At 41.0% G+C, this 12,751-nt stretch overlaps 1 protein-coding gene across 8 annotated transcripts in view; it reads left to right on the top strand.

Moving 5' to 3' along the window:
* Positions 1–10,677, top strand: part of BIVM (basic, immunoglobulin-like variable motif containing) — a 27,895-nt gene extending 17,218 nt beyond the window's left edge. For 4 of the 8 annotated variants that reach the window (XM_021065133.2, XM_021065132.2, XM_084981078.1 and 1 more), the window contains 4 exons: positions 4,542–4,674; positions 6,355–6,441; positions 7,650–7,746; positions 8,963–10,677. In XM_021065133.2, the coding sequence (XP_020920792.2) occupies positions 4,542–4,674; positions 6,355–6,441; positions 7,650–7,746; positions 8,963–9,256 (611 nt within the window). In that variant the 3' untranslated portion in view covers positions 9,257–10,677. 8 annotated transcript variants of the gene reach the window in all.
* Positions 10,678–12,751: the final 2,074 nt, after the last annotated feature.

The following is a 12,751-nucleotide window of genomic DNA, read 5'->3' on the forward strand; positions in this document are numbered from 1 at the left end:
GCGAGGCCAGGGATGGAACCCTCACCCTCATCCTCTAGTCAGATTTGTTTCCACTGCACCACAGCGGGAACTCCCGGATTTCTGTTGACTTTTATCGGGGTGTATCAAGTTGATTGTTGAGTCAGGCGGACTTGGAGTCCACATGGTGGTTTCTGTGCTTTGCTGGTTTTGTGACCTTAATCAAGGCACTTAGACCCTCACTCACTGAACCAGTGTCCACTTTTGCCTCCTTGTTTGCACCCACCCCACAGGGTCACTGTGAAGATATGGGCAGACATATTTGTAATACACTTGACCCCTTGCTTGACACAAAGAGTAAAGACTCAATAAACATAAGCTTTTCCTGAATCCTGTGCATTTGCCGGGGACCTCTCTCTGTGGAAAGAGCACCTTTAAATGGTGTGTGAGTAATTTTTTCTGTTTCCACCGAGGCTGTCAACACAAGCTCTCTCGGTAATGGATCAGGAATTTAAAAACTAAGAAAGGATATACTTTCCAACATACATCCGTCTTTTTCCTTTGAGGAATAGGATACACAACCTCTTCTCTCCTTCCTTCCTCTTTTTTGGGAGGAAGAGAAGAATGGTTGCTGTAAATTTCTTCTCTTTTTTTTTCTTTTTTGGCCACCTCCTAGCATGTGAAGTTCCCAGGCCAGGAATCAGATTCGAGCCACAGTAGTGAACTAAGCTGCAGCTGTGGCAACGCTGGGTCCTGAGCCCTCTGAGCCGGGCCTGCATCTCACTGCTCCCAAGATGCTGCTGATCCTGTCGCACCACAGCGGGAACTCCAATTAAACTTTTCTTTTGCTTTTTAGGGCCATACTTTTGGCATGTGGAAGTTCCCAGGCTAGGGGTCAAATTGGAGCTACAGCTGCCTGCCTGCACCACAGCTCAGAGCAGCACCAGATCCTTAACCCACTGATAGAGGCCAGGGATTGAACCCATATCCTCATGGATACTAGTCAGGTTCTTAGCCCACTGAGCCAGAATGAGAACTCCATGTACTTGTACTTAAAAGATGTCAGTTGACTACAGGCCTTGCAGGATGATACTGTGTTCCTAGATTCGAGAATCTGGTCCTTGTCCTTGCCTTGAAGGTATAAAAATACACACTAGTAAGTTCTTCTAGATTTCTCTAGAGTTCTCCGATAGATGATCAAGCTTTACAGAACAAACTCATACTAAGCAAATTCAGAGACTATCATAATGCTGATATATTGACTTAGAGGGAGAAATACACTAAGGCACCAGAACTGTCTCCTTGGATGCTCAGGACATACACGGCTCCTCGAGGTAGAGCACGCGGGCTAATTCTCAGTTGTGTTCTGCTTTCTCTGCAGCATGCGATCATGGCTCTGCATTTGGTGCTGGTTGCCTTGTATAAGTGTCAGATTTTTCTGTCTCCCCTCGTCTAGTCTCAACTTCATTCGGCACGTAGTTTCCATCTGTAACACATTTCCATGTCGCCTCTTAGATAGCATCACTCTCTGGGATGACCCCCTTTGTGTATTAAATACTGTATTTACGCTCTTTTATTTCTGAGGGTGATCTTTTTCTGACCTTATCATGAAATTCTGGGGCTGCCTACGGTAGGCCTGTCTAGACTCATTGTTGTAGCCTGCATTCCAAACGCGACTCGTGCTCTTCCTCAATTATAGCCTTCCTTCAGTACTTCTGATTTCTCCCCATGCTCTTTCCTCTGTCTGGATTGTTAAAATTCTGCCACTTGATTATGTTCTGTCGTGGATGCCACCCCACTTTTATTTTATTTTATTTTTTTTGTCTTTTGACCTTTTAGGGCCACACCTGCAGCTCATGGAGGTTCCTGGCTGGGAATCCAATTGGAGCTATAGCCGCTAGCCGACGCCACAGCCATAGCAACACCAGATCTACAACCCACTGAGCAAGGCCAGGGATCAAATCCACAACCTCATGGCTCCTAGTCAGATTCGTTTCTGCTGTGCCACGACGGAAACTCCTGGCACCCCAGTTCTTGATGTGCTCTTTTTTTTTTTTTTTCTTGGCTGCACCCTCAGCATGTGGAAGTCTCCTTGGCCAGGGACTGAACCTGCACCAAAGCAGCGACCGGAGCCACTGCAGTGACAATGTCAGATCCTCAACTCGCTGCACCATAGGGGAACTCCCTGACGCGCTCTTTCTCCTTTGAATTCTATCCCTTTTTTGTGGCACTGTCTTATTCTACCCTCTATCAAAGTTACTTGTTTTATCTTCTCTGTAAGGGCAGCAGTCTTCGTCTTTTGTTTTCCTGCAGATGCTGATGTAGTTAGTAGGTGCTCATAAATTGCTTCCTAAATTGAGTTAAATGAAACTTTCCTATTAATCTTAGACCCTTGGCTCTCAAAGTATCAACATTCCCTGGTTACTCGTTAAGTGTGCAAATTCTTGGTCCCAACCCCATGCCTACTGGGTCTGTCACTGAGGGGGCAGGTACCGGCAATATGTACCAAGCCTTTCATGGTCAAGTCTGAGAACTAGTGCTATCTAGCTTCTTTATCATGACCTTATTCATTCATTCATAGGAAATTCAGTGATTTTTTTTTTTCAAACTGCCCTCATTTGAGTCTTCGGAACTCTATTGGCTGTGCCTCGGGGCTGGTGGATCCCAAGTTTCTGTGGCTGTGGTGTAGGCTGGGGCTACAGCTCTGATTTAGCCCTTAGTCTGAGAATGTCCATATGCCTCCAGTGTAGCCCTAAAAAGCACACACACAAAAAAAAAAGTTACAGTAAAAATTCTTTCATTAAAAGTTTTAGTTGTTTCGGGTAACTTTTTACTTGGCATTTCCACAATTTTCAAAAAGATTTCAGGAGTCATGCCTAAACCAACTATTGTGTCAACATCTTCAGTATTCATTGAATTTCTGAGGACTCTGCATCCGTCTATTGACATTGGCTTATTTTCTTGGATCATCTCCATAGTCAGGCTCAACTGTGGACTTGAACTATTGACCACCTTCTGGATTTCACTTCTTACCGTTCTTCATTTAGAGCTGCCCTTGGCTGCCAGTTTTTAATTTGTCTCGGAAACTCAACCCAAAGTAGCAGAAAGACTCATCATTATGAACTAGAGGTTGTAGCAGCAAAGATTGCCTTGCATGCAAACATGCTCTAGCAGTACGCCATGACGTACAAACCTATGGTAAAAATCTAGCTGACGCCGTGGAGACAGAGGTTAAGACAGAAATGTTACTGTCTCCGTGGAAGTCACAAATTGTGTCTGCAGGATGGGGGTGGGGTCCCGCCTCCTTGGCGCTGCTGCAGCCATTGACCTGCTGTTCTTGGTCTTGAGCTATTTCAGTGGCCAGAAAGTCAATCAGAAAAACCATGTCTTGCAAAGCTTTCAACTACTTCAACTATTTTTAAGATTTCCATTTGTAATGGGCTATTCATTCATGAATAATTTAGTTTCTTCCAGGAGATGCAAGTTAATGAAACCTCAGTTAATGGCCTTAAGTATTGAGGGCTGGTAAAAACTTGTTTTTTATGGTAATATGTTTGAAATTACTTCATAACTAATACACACGGCCATGGGGGAGGTACATGGAGAAGCAATTATAAGAGGATGCTGTGGTATTAGCAGCTCGTTTCTAGAAATGTTCTTATCATTTGGCTTGTGAAAGCTGTTCCTCTGGCTTTTGTGACTTTTAGAGAAAGGATCGAAGTAAGTGTTAGTGGGAGAAAGTTTTCATTTTTGGAAGCTGTTTGGAGTTTATGTTTATCCACACCCCTCAGTGGTCTTCAAATTGGGGTGTCCACATTATGGCCCCTGTGCAAGACGATCACAGCTGCATGGGAAAGACACACTGGAATGTCTACATTTTAACATAATTAAAATTCTTCCCTTTTGTCTCTTTTCCCCTTCCTTCCTCCTTTTCTCCTTTTCTTTCTTTCCTTTTTTTTTTTTTTTTTTTTTTCCTTTTTGGCTGCCCTTCGGCATATCGAGTTCCTGGGCAGGGATCAGATCCGAGCCACGGTTGTGATCTATGTCACAGCTGTACCCACGCCGGATCCTTTACCCCAGTCTGCTGGGCCAGGCATCAAACTTGCATCCTGGTGCTGCAGCGACGCCACTGATCCCATGGCGCCACAGTGGGAACTCCATGTCTCTCTTTTATGAAGACATGTTAGTACAGTAGTGTATGTACACAGCTGATAAACAAACATGCTTGTGATGGGCATGCTTATTCAGAAAATTTCTAGTGACAGATGTGCACAACCAGAGAAGCTGTGAGACCCTTGATGTATACACTAGGTATTAGTTTCTGCATGGTAATTAAATTTTGTCCACATGCACATGTGTTATTTGAAGATGTTGGTAAGCAAAGATGTATTTCAGTTTTTTAGTTTGGTATTCAGATCATCTGAGTTTCAGTCCAAAGGGTAAAACCTACTGATAATTTTTTTACCTCCCAGCAATGTCTGTGTGTTCCAAGATATATCTTCTCTGTCATGAAACCAGTTATTGGCACAAAGCATAGACGGTGCTTTATGGTCCCTCAGTTGATTTGTTTCTGCCTTTTGTAGCTTCCGGAGCCTTGTCGAAGTTAACTCATGGATTGAAAGATGAATCACTAGCTTATATCTACCACTGCCAAAATCATTATTTTTGTCCAATTGGCTTTGAAGCAACCCCTGTTAAAGCTAATAAAGCATTCAGGTAAGCGTTTCCTTATTTCATGTGAATACTCTGCCAGGAGAATATGCTGTGGAAGCATCTAAGAAATATTTGGTTGCTTAGATATTGGCAGACTTTGGTGATTTGCTTTCCTTACATCAAGTAATGCTCTTCTTTTAGACATTTTTGCTTAATCTTCTGCAGAATTGTGTTTGGTTAATTGTGCTTGTACATGACCCACTTAGATACTGTTGTTCAGAGTCATGACAGGCTAAAGTCATTTGAAAAATCACTTCTATGTTTATTGTAAAGCAGTTGCAAAGGACTTTGCATAGTGTGTCTCCGTGACCTCATCCAACATCCCATGGGGAAAATGTATTATGGAATCCAGTGTCAAGAAGATTGTTCCAGTTGGAGTATGTTATAAAGCACTTCCTTTCTTATGGCGAATAACATGAAACTTATCAGGGTTCCCCTCCTGTCCTGGCTACAAGAAGGCCAGGGGCCATTTTTATTTCTAGTGTCAGGAACTATGTTATCCTAATGATTCTATTCGTTCCTTTGCTTGATCCAGGGTTTCTCTTTTATTAAATATGTATATTTACGTGCAGGTAAATTTGTATCCTTTTAGAAGAGACAGCCCATCAATAAGAGAGGGTGACTGAATGCTTTTGCTTTCTTCCTCCTTAGCGAGTTTTCTTCCTGAGGGGTTGGGATAATGCCAGGGCAGTTGAAAGCAGCAGAAGAAGTGTCTTACTGGAGGGTACTGAAAGCAGAAGCCATGAGTGCTTTGAGGAGATGGATTGATAGGCACGGTTATTCTTGCTCCGCTGTGTTGTGGATTGTTCTGCCCGGGTGGGTGGCATTGGTAAATGAGGAGGGAGGAGGAAGGGGCTGAAGGTCAGGCTGGGAGAACCAGGCCTTGGTCATCTGGGGAAGCGAGGGTTCTTTGAGACCGGAGGCTATGCGGCCTTTGTTGGGGGCAGCGAGCCCAGAGAACGGGGAAGCTGGATGTTGTATTTTTGTGAATGAGAAGAGGGAAATCATGTGGTCTCTCCAGATTCTGGAATGTTCTCTGTGGTGGTGAAGTTTACTGTGGTTTTACATGGTTTGGCCCTGCAACTTCACCTTACTCCAGACATCTGTCAAACGTAAAATGTGAACAAGTGGGTTCTCCTACTTTGGACCTTTTAGAGGAGATCTTCCCACCTCTGCCTGGACCTAAGAACCACTGGGGATGCTTTGACAGCTGTGTCAATCTTCCCTGTGCTGCACTCCACGTCTCCTTGAATTAGAATTTCCAGGGGTGAGATTAGGGCATTAGTATGTTTAAAAGTTCCAGGATTGGTGCCTTAGGATTTTGTTTTTAGGATGCTTTTTGAAACTTTTTGAATGCAAAGGGAAAGAAAAAGTATAGCTAAAGGATACTGGTGGTAGCATGCTAGGATTTTTTTTTCCTCCTAGATGCTGAGAGGTGGTATATTTCAACATTTTTAGCCCTATATTTGGTAATAGGCGATCAAGACCTAAATTCGATTTATGCTTTCTGTTTAATGGCCTTCAGATATTTGCTCAAGCCTTAAACTCTTGGTGTTGAAGTGTTAGTGAATGCTCTTTTTACATAAACTTCCATGCATCTTTTATTCATATCTAATTGAAGCAATATTTTTCAAGGGGGTTAATGACTGTATGAAGCTTACTGTGAATGTATTTTATATTTAGCAGGGGACCCCTCTCACCGCAAGAAGTAGAATATTGGATCTTAATTGGAGAATCAAGTAGAAAACATCCTGCTATTCACTGTAAAAAGTATGTTAACATCCCTCTTCCCTTTTTTCCCATCTCTGCGCAAAAGTCTATTGGCCTTTTGATTAGAATAGAATCCATAGAATCCACAGTTTAGTTTGGGGAGAATTTACATCTTAACAATAGCCTTCTCATCTATGAACATAGACTGTATTTCCAAACATTAGAGCTTTAGTTTCTCTCAGCAGTGTTTTCTGTTTTTCAGCATAGGATCTTATATGCATTTTGTTAAAATTTCTCTATGTGTGTATATTTTTCGATGCTGTTGTAAATTGATTTTTTAAAATCAAACTATAGTTGTATTAGTTTCAGGTGTACCACAAAGTGATTCAGTTATATATTTTTTCTTTCAGATTTTTTCCATTGTGTTATTCCAAGATATTGAATATTGTTCCTACAAACTGATTTTTAAAACATTTCATTTTCCAATTATTTTCTGGCAGTGTACAAAAATACACTGGTTTTTGTTTTCTTTTGTTTGCTTCTTAGGGCCACATATGGAAGTTCCCAGGCTAGGGGTCCAATTGGAGCTACAGCTGCCGGCCACAGCCACAGCCACAGCCACGCAAGAGCCAAGCTGCGTCTGTGACTTACATCACAGCTTATGGCAACACCGGATCCTTAAGCCACTGAGCCAGGCCAAGGATCAAACCTGAATCCCCATGGATCCTAGTTGGTTGGGTTCATTACCACTGAGCCGCGATGGGAACTCCCAGATTTTTCTGTATAGTCCTTAAATACTGCATCTTTACCAAATTACCTTATTAGTTCTAGTAATCGTTTTGCAATACAAAGCAATTTGTAATTGCTTTGGATTTTGTATACAGTCATGTTGTCTGTGAGTAAAGGCATATTAACTTATAATGCTTTTGCAAATGTACTTAATTAAAAAGGAAATATGGAATGTTTCTATATTAGTTTGCAGGATGTCATCTAATGGGTTGATAAATATTTATTTCACATGAAGAGTAACCGTTTTAACCTTGGCAATAGTTTCATAAAAGCAGTGAAGCTTAGTAGATAGAACAATCCTGCGGTAAGAGAATCACTGCCATAGTAATACGGTAGCAGATTGCACGCGTGGAAAAGTTCCCTTACTGTGGTATTTTGAACTTAAAGAAAATTGTGCTTTATGGTATTTTGAACTTAAAGAAAATTGTGCTTTATGGTATTTTGAACTTAGAGAATATTGTGCTTTATTTCAACTATAGATGGGCAGATATCGTTACTGACCTAAACACTCAGAATCCTGAATATCTAGATATCCGGCACTTAGAGAGGGGGCTACAGTATCGAAAAACAAAGAAGGTAAGAACATCATTGTATTTGAAAATATTTTTTCTTTCTTTTTTTTTTCTTTTTGGTCTTTTTTGCCATGTCTTGGGCTGCTCCCGCAGCATATGGAGGTTCCCAGGCTAGGGGTTGAATCGGAGCCGTGGCCGCCGGCCTACGCCAGAGCCACAGCAATGCGGGATCCGAGCCGTGTCTGCAGCCTACACCACAGCTCATGGCAATGCCAGATCCTTAACCCACTGAGCGAGGCCAGGGATCGAACCCGCAACCTCATGGTTCCTGGTCGGATTTGTTAACCACTGAGCCGTGACGGGAACTCCTGAAAATATTTCTTAACTGGTCAAAATGTAGTTGTTTTACTGAGCATGTAGGTTGTATGCAACAGAAACCCAGTGCAGACCATTTTATTTTACTTTTTAATTAAAGTATGTTGATTTCTGATGTTGTACAGCAAAGTGACCCAGTCATACATATGTATGTATATGTGTGTGTATATATTCTTTTTCTTATATTATCTTCCATCATGGTCGATCCTCAGTACATTTTAGACAGAAAAGTGAAGATGACTTTCAGGACACAGGGGTATCTTTAAGAGGAAAGGGCAAGAAGTCTAGCCTGGATTCAGGAGGGACTGGTACCAGGTAAGACGATGTTGGCGTGGGTCAAGGAGTTAGTCTGGCTCCTTCTCTTCTTAGCTCTCTTCTCCTCTAATGAGTTACTTCCTGGAGATCACCATCTTTCAACTGAGGTCTCCCTTTCCGATGAACAGTCTAGACTAAGACCAGCCTGCCTCCAGCCCAGTTCTGTAGTCTTGGCCCTACATAGGTCAGAGCCATGTGTACAAACAAGGCTGCTGGGGGTAGGTCTCAGGGAAATGCAGGTTCTGCGGATTGAGCAGACATCCCTTCCCCACCATCCTGCCAAGACATGAATAATGCCTAGGAGGGAGAGGGTAAGGAATGACCTTGGTGATTGCATTTGGCAACTTGGGAGGGCATAGTGTGAGTGGTAGAGAGACAGGGAAGGGGTTTTGGCTCCTGTGAGCACTGTTATATTTTGGTAAAGGCAGCTGGCCAGGAAAGATGCAGGATAATGTGATCCGATGATGCCTGAAAGGATAAGTATTGTCTTGAGGCAGGTGAAGGGGGAAACATAAGGAATTCTTAGGAACCCACATATTAGTATACTTAATTGCCCATCATTTTCTCAACCCAACATTTTTTCTTCTTAGGTTGGGGGAAATTTGCATTGCATCATAGCATTCCAGAGACTTCACTGGCAGAGATTTGGCCTTTGGAACTTTCCATTTGGAACCATTAGGCAAGAATCACAACCTCCACCACACGCCCAGGGAATTGCCAAATCTGAGAGTGAGGACAATATCTCTAAGAAGCAGCATGGACGTCTGGGCCGCTCTTTCAGTGCTAGTTTCCATCAGGACTCGACATGGAAAAAGATGTCCAGCATCCATGAGAGAAGGAACAGTGGCTACCAGGGTTACAGTGATTATGATGGGAATGACTGACCAGGCTGGTACTGATGACTGGTGTATACACACGGCTGGTCCACACGGGACTGCATTAAAGCACTGTGAGGTTTTAAGTCTGTATTACATAGGAACAGATCTTGTGGTACCAAACACAGTCTTGCAGTTCCTCCAGTCAATAAGCTTGTATATGATTTTGATGGATGATTTCAGAAATATAAGCAGATAAGCACAGATTTTTTTTTGTCCTTTTAAAATTAAGAGTATATACAATTCTGGACAGTTTCACAATGTCCTATAAAATTACATAGAAACAAATCAAACACAATTTTGTTCAATAGCATCATTATTTGAAATACTTAAGCATGAAGTGATTTCTTATGACTTGATGCCCAGATATTTGTTGCAGATAGTTTTATTCCTAAGCTCAAAATGTAAGCTACTATCTGCCCTTAAAAAAAAAAAACCAAAAAACAATTGACGCTCTTGAGTTTAGTTTTCTCTTGTGGGTAAAGCTCATTTAAAATGATGTAGTGAATCTAGGCATTTTTCTGCTTGTTAGCAGTACCTTGCTTGCCTCATTTGTTTCCTGATTAACTTTCTCAGGATTCTCAATAAAGAGGCAAAAGAGAAAAGACTCAAGACACAGATCTTTTCTGTTGGTGCAAATGGGCGACTTAATGCATTGATTCAGGTATTCTTGACTTTCTTGCTATGTTACTGTCAAATATTGACCAGAACTTTAGGTCTTGAAAGACTTCTCTAAGTCTACAATAACCTTTGTTTAGGGATAGAGTGAAAGGTCACTGGCATCTAAATTTCTATACCCAAGGTAACCTGTGAGATGAAGTTTGATACCTGACTGGTCCCTCAATATGGAGTCATGTGTTGCTAACAGCATTAAGGATGTGTTAGGAATTCTACATCACTCAGAGGGCAACTATTCACATCCCAGACTCTGGGCTGTTTCCTTCTTAAAATCATGTAGGCAACTAGCTGTTTGAAGTTAAGTGTTAAGTAGTTCCGAAAGCGTGGATTTCATGTATCTGAGCTCCTCTCTCGTTGCTGTCAGTTTTCCTTCAGCTGTGATCCACGAACTACTAGGATGTCTTCTTCTTTCATTTCAGGGGCTGTTCCAAGACTCAAATCAGTAACTTGATTATTACAAGGTGCTGAATATGTTGGTAACCACATTGCAATACACCTCGAAGAGAGGGTTCAGATTTTTATTTTTAAAATAACTTCATTTTCTTCTCTTTTGAATTTTATATCCATTTATCCACCCAGACACACCTAGCCTACAGAAGGGGATATGTATTATGAAATGGGCATTTTTCCGAAGAGAGTATTTTGCTTGAAATGCAAAGGACTGAAAGAGATTTTTAGGTTGCTGATTTTGTTACTTCATACTGAAACTTTTACGAAGTTTTCATCAATAAAGTTTTGTTTTCTACTTTTAATCATGTAAATGTTTTGGACCTTTGTTTTAAGAAGGGAGTAGTCTTTTAATTCTGCTTGAAGTATACAGCAGTTTGTCAATTCTGCCTAAGTAGTGTGTCGTAAGAAATATCTTCTGACTTTTATAATCAGTGAAACAATGTACATTATGTCTATAATTTTGAATTTCTGTAAGACTTTATAACAGGAAATAGAAAATTCAGTTCTTTAGCTTGGAAGAAATGAAACTGTCACTTCTGTAGTCAAACATGGTTGAGTACCAGCAATTTTATGTAGTTCAGCCCCGTATTTCAGAGAAGAGGTTAGTAAGGAAAGGAGACGAAGGCAACAGGAAATAAATACTGTGGCATCTAGGAAAAGAGGATGTTTATACATGTTGCTTATTGGCTATAATCAACTTTTATAGAGGTCTTAATATAGATGATCACTTAATGATTTGGCTTCCAAGTATGGCAGTTATTAAGATCGCAATGAGGTTTAGAGACACTGCTTTGGAAGAATCTGTAAGCAAGTGATTTCACATATCACTTTCAAGATTAGTAAATCTCCCATCATATTTAATTTCCTGGTCAATTTTTCTTAGGAGTCTCCATAGAGGCAATGAAAGTTCATATTACCAGCTCTGCACTAACTAGCTATATATATAACATTGGGCAAGTTAAGATTATTTTACCTGTGCATATTTCCTCATTGGTAAAATGGGGTAATATATGTATTTTATAAACTGTTGTGAAGAATAAATAAGTTAATAAATGTAAAATGTTTAGAACAGTGCTTAGGAGATAGGAATTGCTATTTAAGTGCTTGCTATTATCATTACCCTAAAAGATGTGTATTTTATAGTCAGAATCTTGACAGCCCTTTAAACAGCACCTCAAGGAAACAAGTCCCTATAAATCAAATATACTCTTCTTAATTGCTATCCCTGCAAAAGAATATTCCGGATTCAAGAGACATTGGTGTGGTTTTAATTGCACTTAGAACACTCAAATTCTCACACTGGCTATTTGTTTCCATCCAGCTCTCAGGCAGTAAGAAATGTATATTTAGATCAAATCCTGAAACTTACTTCCCTGCTACTATGCCCCATCATTAGGCCAAGGGGGTACAGAAACCATAATGCTTCTCAACTTTGCATTTTCTCAGACACCAGAGGGGCTCAGGCAAGGTGCTCTAGGACCCATCACATTCTGTATTTCAGTTCTACCTGTGGCCTTCTCTCCCGCAATCATTAACTCAACTAACCAATCTGAGTACCGTCACCTACTAGGTGTTTCATGTAAGTCAATGCCCTCGGAGCAACCACAAAAAGCAGTGACAGCCCCATTTTCTTTAGACTCTCCCTGGTGAAGAAATGTGCCGAGGATCCTAGGGTTTCTCAGTTGGCTAGGGCTACCATAATAAAATACCAGATTGGGTGGCTAAAACACTTTTTTGGTCCTGGAGGCTAGAAGTTCAAGATCAAGGTATTGACAGTTTTGGTTTCTCCTGAACCTTTTTCCTTGGCTTCTGGAAGTCTGGCTTTTCCCTGTGTCCTTGCGCGGTTTTTCCTCATGCACCTTTCTTAGTGTCTGAGTATCCAAGATTCCTCTTCTGATAGGGACACTGGTCAGATTGGATTAACTCATCCTAAGGCCTCATTTTAACTTAATCAACTTTAAATGGCCTTATCTCCAAATCGTCACATTCTACTAGAGGTTAGGGATTCAACTTGGGGATTTTGGAGGGTGACACAATTAAGCCCATAACACAGGGTTATCACATGGCTCACAGGATCTGAACTAACATCAGACTGACTCTTGAGGAAAATTCTTTATCAACAAGGTGTAAGATGCATTGCAGAGTTTTAGAGCTAAGGCTGAAAGTGCTCATTTAGGCAATTATTTATAAAATAATAAATATTTATTCCTGCTAAATATCAACAGTGGGGTATATAACAATCAAGAAAATACTTTTTCAATAAATTTACAGTCTATTCTGTTGGGGGGAGCATAGACGATGAATAGGCAATTATATTAATTCCCATAATATACATGCATGAACAACAGTTCTCTGTATTACTTTACACATGGAGCA

Source organism: Sus scrofa, chromosome 11 (assembly GCF_054392235.1).
Source record: "Sus scrofa isolate SSC_HxYL_T2T_F1_AM1 chromosome 11, Sscrofa_HxYL_maternal_Yorkshire_Landrace_v2.0, whole genome shotgun sequence".
NCBI lineage: Eukaryota > Metazoa > Chordata > Mammalia > Artiodactyla > Suidae > Sus > Sus scrofa.